General features: G+C 50.7%; 1 protein-coding gene across 1 annotated transcript; it reads left to right on the top strand.

Moving 5' to 3' along the window:
- Positions 1–3,431: 3,431 nt before the first annotated feature.
- On the top strand, positions 3,432–4,405 carry GSX2 (GS homeobox 2). Its single transcript, XM_059845638.1, has 2 exons — positions 3,432–3,882; positions 4,065–4,405. Exons 1-2 carry the CDS (start codon positions 3,432–3,434, stop codon positions 4,403–4,405), a joined length of 792 nt encoding a protein of 263 aa, XP_059701621.1.
- Positions 4,406–14,640: the final 10,235 nt, after the last annotated feature.

Genomic DNA, 14,640 nt, shown 5'->3' with positions numbered 1-14,640 from the left:
ATAGGAAATCAATGTTAGAGTAGCCAATAAATGCGATTATAGCGCAGGAGCCCGCGGCCCCTCTTTTACCCACGCAAGACTTTATTTTGAGTGGGACTTTCCCGTATGGGAACTGCCCCAGCCCGGGGCGCAGGCTGCCCAGCGCCACCGCATGTCACCCCGGTGTGACGTTTGCGGCCACGGCTGCTCTGCAGGTGCTGTTTTGGGTTTGTTGTTTTGATTTTGGGTATTTATTTGGGGGGTTTTGATTGGGCTTTTTCTGGGTGTTTTGTTTTGTTTTGTTTTTCTGCTTGAAACGTGTCCCCGGGCTGCGGCGCTTTCCGCAGTGGCAGTTCTTCCCGTGAACTCCGCGGAGATGCGCGCCTGAAAGCCAGCGCTTTCTCCGGGCAGGCATGGCTTTTTCTTCTGCCGGGAGCTGCCGGGGTTGGGGGAGGGAAGGGAAAGAGTTGCTTTTGTCATTTAAGCCGTGAATCTCTTCTACATAAAGGTGTTAGAGACATCTGGAAGAAAAGAGGGACCAGCACCCAGTCCTGCGCTCGGCGGACCAGGGGAGCGGCTCTGATGTTCTTTTTGAACTGCTCCACTTTCAAAAGGGGGCAATTTCGTTACATTCTCATTTGTTACACTGTCTTGAACTAAAGGCAGACAAAGCTATACTCTGTCACCCCGAGCAGAATGAAGGGAATCAAAGGATTTTCCCTTAAAAGGACTAATTTTCTCCTTGAATTATGAAAGTAATGGCTAGGTAACAGCCTGTGCTCTGTACCCAACTGCTTAATACCTTCTAAATCCTTCCACGTGGCTCTCCCAGTCGTAGCAATTAGAGCTCATTATAGGCTCATAAGAGCTCTCATTTCGGGGATTACTTAATGGACAATGAAATTTTATCGGACAGAATTATTGAAAAATAAAATTGTAACGAGGCCGATGTGATGTGGGCGCACGCCTTGCATCATTCCGCCTGGTTTGGGATGTCTTTGCTTTCAAATGACTTCTTTTCTTGCTCCGGCTTTCAGGGGTGGGTTTTTCTTAGTGATTTCTCTCTCTCTCTCCCCTTCTCTTTTATCACTGCGTTTGGTTTATTATAACAATTACAAATTGCAATTTTGATCCGACTCTCTGTCTGCCTTCCCTCACGACAGCCCCCTCCCCAGATCCACTTTATCACTACAGACAGCTTTTTCCACAGAGGTTTGGGGCTGTACTATTATATTTTTATTTTCCAGAATAGCCTTTCCTAAAGGAAAACAAAAAGAAAAAATTAAAAATTAACATAAAATGCAGATATTAGTTCAAATCTTCTCCAGATGTACTTTGCTTTAAACTAGAAGAGCCTAACCAAAAAATGCCATGATTGTGCAGGGTGACCGTGACAGAATCTCACGGGCCCCACCGGAGCTCAGGAGACAGAGCCCCCGGGGATCCCTGCGGCCGCGGACCCCCTCGGCGGTCGCTGGGGCTCCAGGGCCTCGGCTGAGCCCTGGGCAGCAGTTTGGGGAAAAGTAGGTGAGGTTGGAGCCGACCCGCCTAAACCCTGCGAGCCCCTAATTGTTGTCACAAGACGCGGGATTAGCGCATTGCTGGAATAGCTGTCTGTTTACACTCAGGAGCCCCCGCCGGCCGGTAAACACTTTCTAATTGAATTCTAATCACATTCAAATAGCCACATAACAGACCTCAGCTGCAATTCATAAAACTTTAATTGCTATCCATAAATCCTCAGATCACCGAGCGCGGAGTGTCCCTAAAAACGCTGTTGCATCGTGCCTGCCCGGGGAGGTGCGGGGGGAAAAGGGGAGCAGGGTTAGTGAAGAGAGCCCCTGCACAGGGGAGCCTGCGCAGCGGCACTGCCCGCGGCGGGATGGCGATGAGGACGAGGACGGGACACCACAGCCGGGCGAGATCCGGCCCCTCTCTTAGCAAGGCTTGAGTTGCACCGCCGAGCCTTGCTGGTTCCAGGGGCGAGGTAATGCGGCTCCATCAGAAGGTGGTTTTATTTTGCTGGGTTTAACAGTGGAACACTGGGTTTCCGGGAGGGATGGTAGGATGTCCGCGGCCCGGCCTTTGCGTATGATAACCGCTTCTGAACACGTTTCGGCTATTGCTGCACTCCCGAGTTTCTGTTCAGCCTCTGGTAATCAGGCGTAGTCTGTGTTTTCTGCTTTAGAGCACAATTGTCACTTCCCTTTCCCGTGTCAAGTGGGATGAGATCCGCGGTGTGTTTTAAATGCAGCTTCACGATAAGTCTCTTCTTAAACTCCCATAAAACAGGTCATTGGAAAATCGCGTAATATGCTGCGAATACCTTGGCTTTGTAATGCACTCTGAAATGCTTCGGAGCCACCGACCGTATTTAGCTGTTTATCCAATTTTACTTTGAATGATTGCTTCAGCAAACTTGGTGGAGATCAAAGAATCCCTCCCTGACATGTTCGCTTTTCATTAGCGCTGAGCACTGCGGTCCTGGAGAGGCCGGGGAAGTTCGCTTGGAAGTTTTCCGTTTTGATACCGTTTGGCTGAGAAGTGTCCAGATACTTGAAGGCTTTGTCCGTTGCAGTAATTGCCAATTTGGCAAGACTCACTTGAGGTGAAAAGGGCGAGAAGGAAAAAAAAAAAAAACCACCCAACCCACCCTACGTGCATATGTATGCGCAGACACGCAAACGCGCTCCATCCCTAACCTTATATCCATGGCTGCATCTGTGTACCTGGCTCCCCTGATGCAGAAAGGGTCTCCTGGAGGAGTCCTGAGTGCAGAGAGTGGGCCGGACTGGGGAAAGGTGTAGGCCCCAGGCCTCTGTGGGATCCACGGCCCTTTGGATGTTCTTTTACAGGGGGTGAGGGGGGCGGAGTTGAACCGCTTGTTTCAGGGTATTACCTGCTCTCACCTCTCTTTCCCTCCCGGCGAGGGAAAGGAGCGTTCTCCTAGGGGAAAACCCCCGAGCAGAAACTCCTTCCGATTAATTTTATCCCCAGCATCCCGAGTGTGTTGACAGAGGGACATGCCTGCGAGCGCGACGTGTGACGGGGCCGCGGAGCAGCCGCCCCCTCCCCGCTTTCTCTGCTCCTATAATTTATTTGAGGCGGAGGCAAAGGAGTGAAGTCATCGGGCAACGAGAAAGCACGCACACTTTGCCCCCCTCCCCTACCCCGCTTTGGTCCCCCCCGGCAGCCTCTCCTGCCGGCCTGGGAAGCCGGGGAGATTTAGATCTGCGAGGCTTTTCAGCCATCACGTGTTTAAATACTTGATATAAAACCCCGGCGCAGGGGATCCAGGCGGGGGGACTTTAAGACCGGCCCTCTCCAGGGACCCTTTTGTTCAGCTCTCAAACATAAGCACCTTCTCGACTCGCCAGGGCTTCAGTGGCAACTTGGCCGAGCAGGAAAACCCGACTTTGGGAGAGCCGCCCCCGGCCTCGCAGCCCTCCGCAATGTCACGCTCCTTCTATGTCGACTCCTTAATCATCAAAGACTCCTCGAGGCCGACTCCGTCCCTTCCTGAGCATCATCACGGCCAGGACTTCTTCATCCCTCTCAGCATGCCTTCCCCCCTCGTCATGTCGGTGTCGGGCCCGGGCTGCACGTCCCGAAAGAGCGGCGCCTTCTGCGTCTGCCCGCTCTGTGTCACCTCTCACCTGCACTCCTCCCGCGGCGGCGGCGGCGGCGGCGCCATCCCCCTGCTCAAGAGCCAGTTCCCCACCGCCGCAGGCGAGGCCCAGTGCTGCCCGCGGAGCAGCCACGCTCACCACCCGCCGCAGCACCAGCCGCCCGCCGCCTCGGTGCCCGCCGCCGCCCTGGGACACCCTGCGCATCATCCACCTGCCTGCGCCGCCACCACCTACAGCGTCAGCGATCCCCGGAGGTTTCACTGCCTCGGCATGGGTAGGAGCCCTGCGGCCGCCGGGGAAGGGGGGCAGCGGGAGAAGGGGTGTCGCCAAGGGAGAGCGGCTGTCCCGGGTCGGAAGGCTGCTGGGGAATGTCTTCTCTCTTTCTGTCTGTCTGTCTCTAGCCTCCCTTCCCCCTTTTCCCTGTCCCGCTGAAGTTCACATTTCTCTCCCATCCAGGAGGGTCCGAATCCAGTCAAATTCAGAATGGGAAACGGATGAGGACTGCTTTTACTAGCACCCAGCTCTTGGAGCTGGAGAGGGAATTCTCCTCCAACATGTACCTGTCCCGGCTGCGGAGGATCGAGATAGCCACGTACCTGAACCTGTCTGAGAAGCAAGTGAAAATCTGGTTCCAAAACAGGAGGGTGAAGCACAAGAAAGAAGGCAAAGGCACCCAGCGAAACTCGCACGGGGGCTGCAAGTGCAGCACCAGCCAGGGGCATTACCCCCGGTCAGAGGATGAAGAGTCTCTATCCCCCTCATCGGCTACTGAGGATAAAGAGATCTCCCCGTTATGAGATCCGCCTGCCGCCGGGTCCCTCCTGCTCCGCTCCTGCCGCCGGGTCCCAGCCCGGAGCGAGGTGGCGGCACGGCGACTTACCTGGCACCGCTCCCCACGGACGGCAACCCGCTAACCTGCAGCGGGCTGGCCCTCGCCGCCGCGGAGATTTGTCATCCATTCACAGTAATAGAAATAGAAATATATCTATGTATCTTTTTTCGGAATGCAAACGTTTTAGTCGTGGGAGGTCAACCTAAACGTTACTTATGTAACCCCAGGAGAGGGCACCTGCTCTTTCTGAAATGTAACATGGGACAATGTAACATAGCCCAGGGTGTCTTCCTCTGTTTCCCCACAGGCAATTTAAAGGCAAAAAAGAAACCGCGTTTCAAACCGAAAGGCGAGACATTAAAAAAAAAAAAAAAAAAAAAAAAAAAAAAAAAAAAAAAAAAAAAACCCAAACCTGAAAAGCAAATTAAAACCTGTAGAGAACCTACTGGACGGACTTCTTAACAAAAATAAGAAATGACATAACGATCGCCCGTTTGGGTTTGGGACGGCTGTTTGTCTGTGAATAGTTTTATATAAAAATTATATTTATATTTATTTAAATAAATGAAATCAGACGAGAATTTAAGTTTTTTCTTCTTACCCCCCCGACTCCCCCTTCCTCCCATGAAGTGCCAGCCCAGTCGCAGAAGAGAAGGTGCACTGGCTGGGCAAGGTTCTTTCCTTTGCAGTCCTTGTCCTTCGTACGGTGAAAGCATCGCTGTATATGTGTCAGATCTGCGTAAAGAGTGAAAATAAAAGCCATCGGCTACTAACACGAACATGTTTTCTGTTCCCCTGTGGCTCGGGACGGCTGGGGGGCGGAGAAGGGGGGGACTCCGCTCCTGCCGGAATGCAAATACAGCCGGTCCTCTGAGTCCAGGAGCCTTGTGTTCCTTCCCAGCCGGAGCCAGGGCACGCCCTCCTGGCGACTGACAGCTTTCTCCCGTCTGCTGGCCCCAAGGCACCGCGCTGGGGACAGGCGGCTGCCGCTGGCCCAGAGCCGCCGATCGCGGCGCGGAGCCGGAGCGAAGGGCTGTGCGCCGGGATCCCGCACACAGCCCCCCGCCCCTCCGGCCTGGGAGCTCCGGCTCTTCCCTCACCCAGGGGGCTGGCTGAGCACGTCCACCCTTCACCAGGCTGAAACTCCGCTTATTATTTTACGGGTCGATGTTAAGAAGAGATCAGGGATTTTTTTCCCCCCACTCAGGCGTCGGAAGAGCGTTAGCTCTTTTCGGTGTTGATTTCATTAGGCGCCTTGACCAGGCTTAGGGAGAAGATCAGAGTGCAAACCCGTTAGGCTGAGACATGGTCGAAGTTCTCTGCAATCTGCGTCGGGCAGCGCTCAGCCACGGGTCCCGTCCTGCCTCTGCCTTGGGCAATCCATCCTCAGCTCCTTACAGAAGAGTTACAGGCGGCTGATGAGAGTGGGATGGACCTGGAGGTAGTCAGTCCCAAATGAGCCCCTTTACAACATTTTTCCTAGTTCCTGCAGTACTGGCAGATAGCAAGTCTATATACAGCAAGCAATATAAGCAAATCAGAGGTGCCTTTTGCCCATTATGTTACTTCACCTTTTCCTTGGATGGATTTTCCAGTAATTCAGTATACACTTTTGATTCCAACCTCCAAAACAATCCTTACATTTATCATGTTTTATCCCTAACTTAGGAGCTTCAGCTCAGAGGTAGGTCTCTAATTCGACTTGCCTGGAATCCCCCTGGCTGCTGAAGAGAGAGGCAGCCCCAGCACAGTGACACTTGCATTGCTTACCTGTCTTGGAGGAGAGGCCAGGTGCATGGGCAGGGCTGGGGCAGGATGGAGAGAGCCTGGTATGGGAATGCCCCACAGCCTGGACCAGCTTCAGGGCTTCGGGCAAAGGCAGAGTCAGCACACCCACGTCTAACAGGCAGGGAAGGGCAGGACTAACGTTTCTGGCCTGGACTTGGAAAACAAATACAAAATCTCACTGGTCCATACCACTACCATTTCACTGCCTGAGCCGACAACAGAGGCCAGCAGACCACCTGCCAGCTGAGCCACTGGGGATGTTGGTTACCTCAGTGGCAGTCGTCTCACTCGCCAGGCTGGGGAGACCAAAGAGCCAAAGGCTTGAGGTCCTTGTGACTCCTTACCGGGGGGACTTCTTGGAGGGTATGGCTGAGGGGATTGTCCCCTCTTCCCCTAAAATCTGCTGAGGTGGAATCTGGAAACTGCTGATTCTCTGCTCCACTTCACCTGTGTCTAACTTGCCTCTATAATCACAGCAGGTCTTTCCCAAGCTTAAAGCTCTGGGAGGAGGCATTAGTTCCACAGAAAGTACTGCTCACCCTCTCAGCAATGCCATTCCATACTGTAACAGGAGGGAATCAACAGGCCTGCAGCAGCCTGGGAAAGCAAGACTTTGCTGGGTGAGAAAATGCATCACAGTCTCTGAAATCTAAGACTGCAAAACTCAAAGACACTTTAAAACTGCAAAGATACACTTGATGGAGTGCACATGTTCTCAGTGTAACTCTGTGGAAATATGTACCTCAGTGAATAAATTGGTATTTCCCTCCATTTCTAGAAGATAAACAGTGAGATTTCTCTTCATTACAGTATTTAGCAATTCCTTTAAAAAAAATAGGAAAATGAAGTTAGTTGATCTTGTAGTAATCAATGCTTGCATGTGTCTTTCAAGGGTTGGGAGGTAATTGTGGCATATTATTATTATCATCATCATCACATACAAACTGTCATTTGGACAGTTTGAGACAATATTTCATTTTATTTCAAAGTAAATGTTTCATGTAAAAAACGTTGGGAAAGAGGAATGATGCAATGGTTTGCCCTGACACATCTCAGAAGGTGGATACAACCAGCTTGATCTGAACCTGGCAGTCCAAGTCGGTGTGACAGAAGCACCACCAGAAGTTGAATGTACTGTGATTTGCAGGAAATGTTTTGGAGGGTTTCTACATCCAGCATTCAACATTTTGAATTTAGGGAAATTTGCATTAAAATGTCTTAGGTTTTTCCTTCCACCCCCCTCCTTCTTCTTTCTATCCTTTTTTTTTCCTCCCACAATGTGTGAAGCGCCATTTTCCCCCTCACTCATCCAGTGCCTAAGACAGGCAGTGTTCAGCTCCTGATGGAGCCACTCCTGACATAACTTGGTGGCAGAGGAGTTGCCTGTGTTCTGGGTGGATTTCAGGTGTGGGACAGCTCCTAATGACCCTCTGGGTCTCCTAGCCCCTCCCAGCAAGTGGAAGGTTGCACAACTAAAGCATGAACATTTGCACAAGTGATGTGAGTCGTGTTTTCGTGAGTGATCCTTCTACTTACCTTCTGTAACCTGTTCTGTTAGCATCCCTCCAGAAAAGCTTTCCAATTGAGACATTAATTTACTAACTGTAATTCTACTTAACTCTTTTCAATAAAAAAAAAATCAGAAGAAGAAAACATCCATCTTCAGGAATTTCTCTGACCATGGTCTGCATGGCTGAGGTCAGACTCATGGCCTTCTCTGGTTGGGGATCCCCTGGTTGAACCTGCTCTCATGTCCTGGTCAGATGTGTTAGCCCACAGGCAGCGTTGGCCATGGGCTGCTGGAACTTTGCAGTGCCGAAGACACCATGCTCCCTCGGCTGCTCTTTCCAGCCCTGCCCTGAAGTCCCCATAGACACTGCTGAAGCCTTTCCCTGCTGTCTGAGCTCTTGCCACAATGTCCGTGGCCGGAATCTCACACTTCTCCCCCAGACTTGGGGAAGTGGAGGCCCTTGGGCCAGCTCCTTTCTTCCACAAGTGGTGTCGTTGGGACACAGTGACAGGTACACTCCAGAGATTCCCAGACTGAATCTGGGAATCTCAGCCAGTGTTCTGGCCGGCTGCACATCCTCCCTGGAGGATATGGAGCAGACTGGACCTCATCAATCAAGCCCCAAGCACTCACGGAGATGAGGGCTCACAGGGCAGGGATCCAGGCCAGGGAATGGTGGTGAAATTCCGCTGCATTCACCTCTAGTTTATCCTAATTTTCTACTCCCGCCCTTCCCGCTGACCTAACCCCATGGGACACGGCCTCGGGTGCGGCTCTCCAGTGCCTCCCTCGTGCTGCCCTTGCGGGCAGGGGCAGCCGAATCGGCCGCAGCGCTGCTCGGCGGCTCCGCTGCTGCCCGGGGCTCTTTTTCCAGCTTGAGCGGTTCAGTCGACGGCACAGCCGCCAGACGAGGCAACGGCCAGAAAGGATCACTCGGAAGTTTCTGCGGTGCCTACGGGGATAAGATGGGCAGGAAGGGGCGAGTCCTATTATCACCTCTCCGGGACCCTGGCGAGAGTCCTGACACCAGCTCGGGGGACGTGGGCAGGGCGGGGAGCATTCCCATTCTGGATCCGGAGCCTAGAGATGAGTTCATGCAGTCCTTCGGGAAAGAAACCAGGCCAAAAAACTTTTCTTTTTTCTTTTTTCTTTTTCTTTTTTTTTTTTCTTTTTTCTTTTTTTCTTTTTTCTTTTTTGCTTTTTTCTTTTAAGTTTTTGCGGATGCCCGAGAAGGCTGTTAACTACGATAGCGGGAAGGGCACCCCTCAGCCCCTGCACACCTCCGTCGGCTGAACCGGGTCTGGGTGGGAGCCCGGCCCTGGGAAGGCGCCTCGCTCCTCCGGGAGCGGAACGCCGTGCGCCGGGCAGCTGCCGGGGAGTCCGGCATGACAGCGGAATAACAAACAGCCCGAACCCACTGTGCCACTCGGAAAACCTCGGGGCGTGTGTCCGCTCTGCAACGCGCTCAGCCTCGCCGTGAAAGGGCCGATTTCACGCAGGATCTGCTCCGCGCCCCTCTCCGCCCCCCTGCGCGCTTCCCAGCCGGCCCCGCTGAAGGCGATGAACCGGCCCCGGCCCCTCCACGCCTCCCCCTGCCCCGACCCCAGCCGGCGTGTCCGGGGGGATTTAAGCTGTTGGAAGCGAACCCAAAGAGATCGGAAGCGTGTGCTGTGTGCTCTGGAAAAATAACTAGTTTCAGATTAATGAAGGAGTGACAATTTCAAGGCTAACGTTGGCACTGCCCAAGCCAGAGCGTGGGGAGCTCGCCAGGCTTTGCTTTATATTGTCTGCTTTTCTGAAGAGCAGACAAAGATGGATAGAGAGACATTGAAAAGCAGGAGGCGTATTTCAAACAGTTCAATAAAGAGGGTTGTCACTTAAAGACAAGAACCATAGTGCTTTGATGACTTTGTATTAGCCTTACCGTTTCAAATAAGTGACTCTACTCTCTTCGCGGAATTCACCGAGTTTTAGTAGATGACACTTCAGTGAAGCCGCTTTAGACAGAAATGAGAGCTCGTAACTGCGGGGGAAATCTTCTCTTCGGGAGGGTTTTACATAGAAGATTGCCCACCAGGGGCTTTTTTCTTGCCGTCCCTAAATTAAGGAAACTCAGTAAAACCGAGGTTTACAATTTGCGTGGAACCACTGTATGAAATAGGGAAAAACGCTCCGCCTTCGTGTGAATGTAAAGAAAGCGAAAGGGAGACCTCGGCACGACGGCGACAAACTCTGCCTCCCGGCAGAGCCCAGCAATACGGGGGCGGTCTTTCTACAGCCTCGGAGGAAGCACCGACACAGAGTGTTGGAAATAAAGTTGCGTGGACTCCCCCAGGCAGCTCATGCATGTTCCCACGCACGCCGGGACACGGCCCCGCGTGTGGCACAGTCTCTCCGTGGCCGTGTCCCCTCAGGTCCCCGGCCCTTCCCGCCGTGTTCTGGTGGGGCGACACCTTCCCTCTGCCCGGGGGCAGCCAGGGTGCCGCAGCCCCGGACTGTGCGCGGTGGAAAGGGAGAGACGTCGCAGCCCTGCCGGGGAAGACTTTGCTGCCAAACTCGATAATTATTTTATATATATATAGATGTAAAATGTTTTTTAAGATGAGGACCCCCGACCGCTGCAGCCCCCCAGGCTTTGAAGGCACAGCGAAAGGGCTTCACTGTGGGTTTGAGAGAACCATTTAGTCACTGTTTCATTAGGCACTATTTGAACCTTGCAACATGTGGTAATTTCTGGGGCAAGCTGAAAAGGGGGGATTATGTAGGAGGGACACAAGGAAATTAGCTAACGGTTAATTTAACTCGTTTTCTGGTAGAATTTTCGATACATTCCTAATTGACTGAGGAGGCAGGTGAAGTCTTCAGTTCCAGGCAGACTCATTCACGGTGAGAATAAATGGCTCTTTTTCAACTCTCGCTGCTCACAATATATCATCAGGGAAAAGACATGCAGTGAATATGTTGATTTAGGGTTTTTTTATCATTATTATTAATGGAATTACACCCTGCTACGCAGGTGTGAGGGTAAAACCTATACTGCGATGAAATCAGATTAACAATGAAATGAGAATTTTATTAGCTTTCTATGTCATATAGACCTGGATTTAAACTGTCAAAACAAGAAACAAGAGGGGGGAAAGATAAGTCTGAAGAAAACAATGCCAATCAGTGGGCAGAAGTAGTAGCTTGGATTCCAAATGGCAATTAGCTGTAATTCACGGCGAATATTGACACTCCGTACTCTACACCATTTATATCAAATAGAGAATATATGATTAGCCCATAATGGCAAGTCTCTTTTGAGTCCGGGGTTTTCCCATTAATCCTCACGGCACCAATTTGCTATGAAACCGGAACACTTGGTCGTAAGGTCCGAGTTTTAATAAAAGGTCGTGTCGGAAATAAACTCTGTCTGACATTCTTGCCGTGTTCTCCAAGGAAAAGGGGTCCGGCGGGATCGGAGTGTCCCGGGGGCGTTAGGGAGCGGCCCAGGGAGCAGCGGAAAAGCAGCTGTGATCCTGCACAGGGCAGCTTCGGACAGCGGAGGACTTCAGGTGGCCCTGTGCTGGGGGCGGTGGGTTGAAGGTGACCCTGTGCTGGGGGCTGTGGGTTGGAGGTGACCCTGTGCGGGGGGTGGTGGGTTGGAGGTGATCCTGTGCTGGGAGGGGGGGCTGCAGGTGACCCTGTGCTGGGGGCGGTGGGTTGAAGGTGACCCTGTGCTGGGGGCTGTGGGTTGGAGGTGACCCTGTGCTGGGAGGGGGGTCTGCAAGTGGCCCTGTGCTGGGGGCGGTGGGTTGAAGGTGACCCTGTGCTGGGGGCTGTGGGTTGAAGGTGACCCTGTGCGGGGGGCGGTGGGTTGGAGGTGATCCTGTGCTGGGAGGGGGGGCTGCAGGTGGCCCTGTGCTGGGGGCGGTGGCGGAGGCGCTACCTGCGCGGTGTGCGGAGGTGTTGGGAGCAGCCAGGCAGGACCCGCCGTCGCCAGAGGAGCCCGCCACGTCTGCCAAGGGCCCCTTTGTAACCTGCTATAGAAAATGCTGGTATTCTGCATGACAAAGCCCAATTAAACTCGCTATTCAGGACTTCTGCAGCTGGTAGCCCATTGGGAGAGTGGGAGGAAACGCGAATATATTCATTATGCGAAGGGGCGGTGAAAAGTACCAACAACCGCGGGTCTGGGTTGGGTGTTGGGTATGTTTGTTTGGTGTTTTGTGTGTCATTCCCGTTACCTATATATGTAATTTGGTGGCAGGGGTGGTAGGAGGAGGAGGAGGAGGGGCGGGGTAGGCGCTGCCCGGGGCGCACGAGTCCCGGCCCACGGAGCCCCCAGCGGGCCGGCTCTCGCTCACAGCGGCAGGAGCATCCTCTTGCAAAGAGGAGCAAGGAAAGCTGCCTGCCAGGCTGCAGGACAGCGCTGTGAAACTGTCGATTAATACACTAGCAAAGCTGTCGGTTTTCTGTTAAAATTCTCTCTCTCTCTCTTAATTGTCACTCAACGGGGGTCAGCTGTGAGTTGCCAAGGGGCTTTCATAGGCTGAGGGGTATGAAACCCCAGGGTGGACTGAAGGCCATCCAGACAAAATACCATAGATCTAACACTAAGATTGACCCAGACAATTCATTTATTCATTTGCTTTCCAGTTCTACCTTCCTGAGCCAACAGGCCATAATAGATGCATAGCTGTAGTTGGTATGTAAAACACAATTTCCCAAAGTGTCTGAGAAATAGCTTACATGTTGCAGTCATCTTACCCTAAAAAATCTGACTCCTATAATAGCAGAGGAAATTTAGCTCAGACCTATGTGCCTCTGCACACAAAACTGTTTGGGACCACAGAGTCTTCAGCCCTGACCACCACTGCATTCATGTGAGCACAGATCACCCCCTTTTCTTCTGTAGGAGTATAACATGACAGAGAAAATTCCATCTTTCCATGATCCCAGTCTTCTCAAAATACCATGAATCTGAAGCCAGAATGTGGTCAACCACACATGCAGATGATATAAATAGCACTAAGCCAAGGAGCATAAGACATGTAAAATGCATTTGTACAAAACTTGACATTCCTTTTTTTCTCCAGTATGTTTAGATTTTAACCTACCACCCTTATTGTACTCTTCTAGAACAGTTTTCAGAGTAGTCATGGCTTCATATTCTCAGGGTTGCTACAGAAAAGCAAGTAGGCATCTCCAGTTTAGGTACAGTGAAGGAGAGAGACATTTCTTTTTTTTTTGTTTCCATTCCCTTGAAAGACACATTCTGGCTTTTGATGCATCTTCTGGAGTGGATAGACAGGGATTCTATGCTGACTTGGTTTGAACTAGTAATCATAAAGGCACCACAATGTGTCTTAGACATTTGTTACAGTTAGACATGTGATTGACTCAACCAAATACAGCAGAACAGTATAGGTCAGTCAATCTTACTTGTCTAAAATCTGTAATAACCCTGAGAGGAGCCAGAAGAGTATCAGAAAAACTCACTACTTGATGCCGTTAAGATCAGTTTTAATTTTGTTGTCATAATTTTCACCCACTCCAATAGTTTTGTTTTGAAATTACATTTTTTTACAGTCAAATGAAAAGCCATAAGGAGGGGTGGTTTTCTGTTTGTTTGTGTTGTTGTTTTTCAGCATGGCCTGCCACCAATTTCGTATTACCTGTTTAAAATCATTATTTAAATGCTGCTGCCATTAAGAAAAATCACAAGGGGTTTGGGGTGATTTGGTATTGTCTATTTTCTCTTCCTAAAACATTTTTCAAGTCCTGATTTGTCTTTTGTAATTATCACAGGGCAGAGTGGGTTTAGGCAATGCACAATTTAATACATTGTGGCAGTTCAATGCACTGGATTTTTAGCAAAAGTTGTCGAATTGCACCAAAGTTGTAAAACTTTTTCTCTTTTCCAATTGCTATTAATTATGAGTAAGTGATTGCATGCACAGAAAGTTGCTCTCAAGCTTTTTTATTTTTTCTTTCTTACACAAAGGGGAAATATACTGAGTTCCCAATGCATATTATTGCACACCAGTCTGCCTTAGCAATGGATTACTTCTTGAGAGTCTCCCAGTTTGTGATAAAATGAGCAGACCTTTTTATCTTCAGAACGAATTATCAGAATGAGTTTAAGCTAGAAATTTGATTTAGGGATGGAATTCAGACCTTGCAGATAAGCTGCCATTATAGATGAGTTTGAGAAGAAAGAAACTCCCAGCTTTTGGGAAAGATCTTTTCCCAAACAGGTGCTGAGTCCTTCAAACACCTTGGTTTGTGGAAATATTCAGTAACAAGACTGAGATCATCACCTTGATACTTGGAGGATTCTTTATTGTCTGTACTATCAGCATAGATAATAGGGCCAGCAGTTATTGGAGGTGTCTCCATGGGGTGGGGGGGACATGTGTCTCCTGCCACAGTGCTGGCCTGAGCCACTTGATGCTGCTGAGATTGGAGCAGCAGTGCTGGAGCTCACCATCCCAAGGGTATAGGCATAGTGCCCATCATACAAGCAAAGGGGGTGATGCTACTTTTTGAATTGAGGGAAGTCCTCTACAATAAATGAAAGTGAATCCTGAGAAGTGCAGGCTGACAGGATGATGTGTGTCAGCCTTGTTTATGCTGGAATCTCATGACAGAGGACAGTGTTGCCGAAAAAAATGGCCTTTGCCTCTGGTCATTCACAGTTCTCTGGACTGTCCCATGTTTTGCTCTTTTTTCTTTTCTATGGAAACTTCTGCCCTTGCTTTCATTCCATTTCTTGAGAAATATACAAAATCAGAGGGCGTGATCAGGTCATCCTGTTTACAGCCCTGCACCTACATGGGAGGAGAGAGCATCAGTACATCTGTATGACTTCTACCCTTTCCTAATTGACATTGGCTAATAGATCCCAAAATTACAGGGGG

The sequence above is a fragment of the Haemorhous mexicanus genome, chromosome 4, assembly GCF_027477595.1.
Source record: "Haemorhous mexicanus isolate bHaeMex1 chromosome 4, bHaeMex1.pri, whole genome shotgun sequence".
Classification (NCBI taxonomy): domain Eukaryota; kingdom Metazoa; phylum Chordata; class Aves; order Passeriformes; family Fringillidae; genus Haemorhous; species Haemorhous mexicanus.
This window is presented reverse-complemented; position numbering and strand designations above follow the sequence as displayed.

Bases quoted from the DNA above. Each gene is read 5' to 3' on its own strand.
- GSX2 (XM_059845638.1), top strand. From the start codon at position 3,432: ATGTCACGCTCCTTCTATGTCGACTCCTTAATCATCAAAGACTCCTCG. The intron at 3,883-4,064 runs GTAGGAGCCCTG...TCTCCCATCCAG, and splicing joins GTTTCACTGCCTCGGCATGG to GAGGGTCCGAATCCAGTCAA.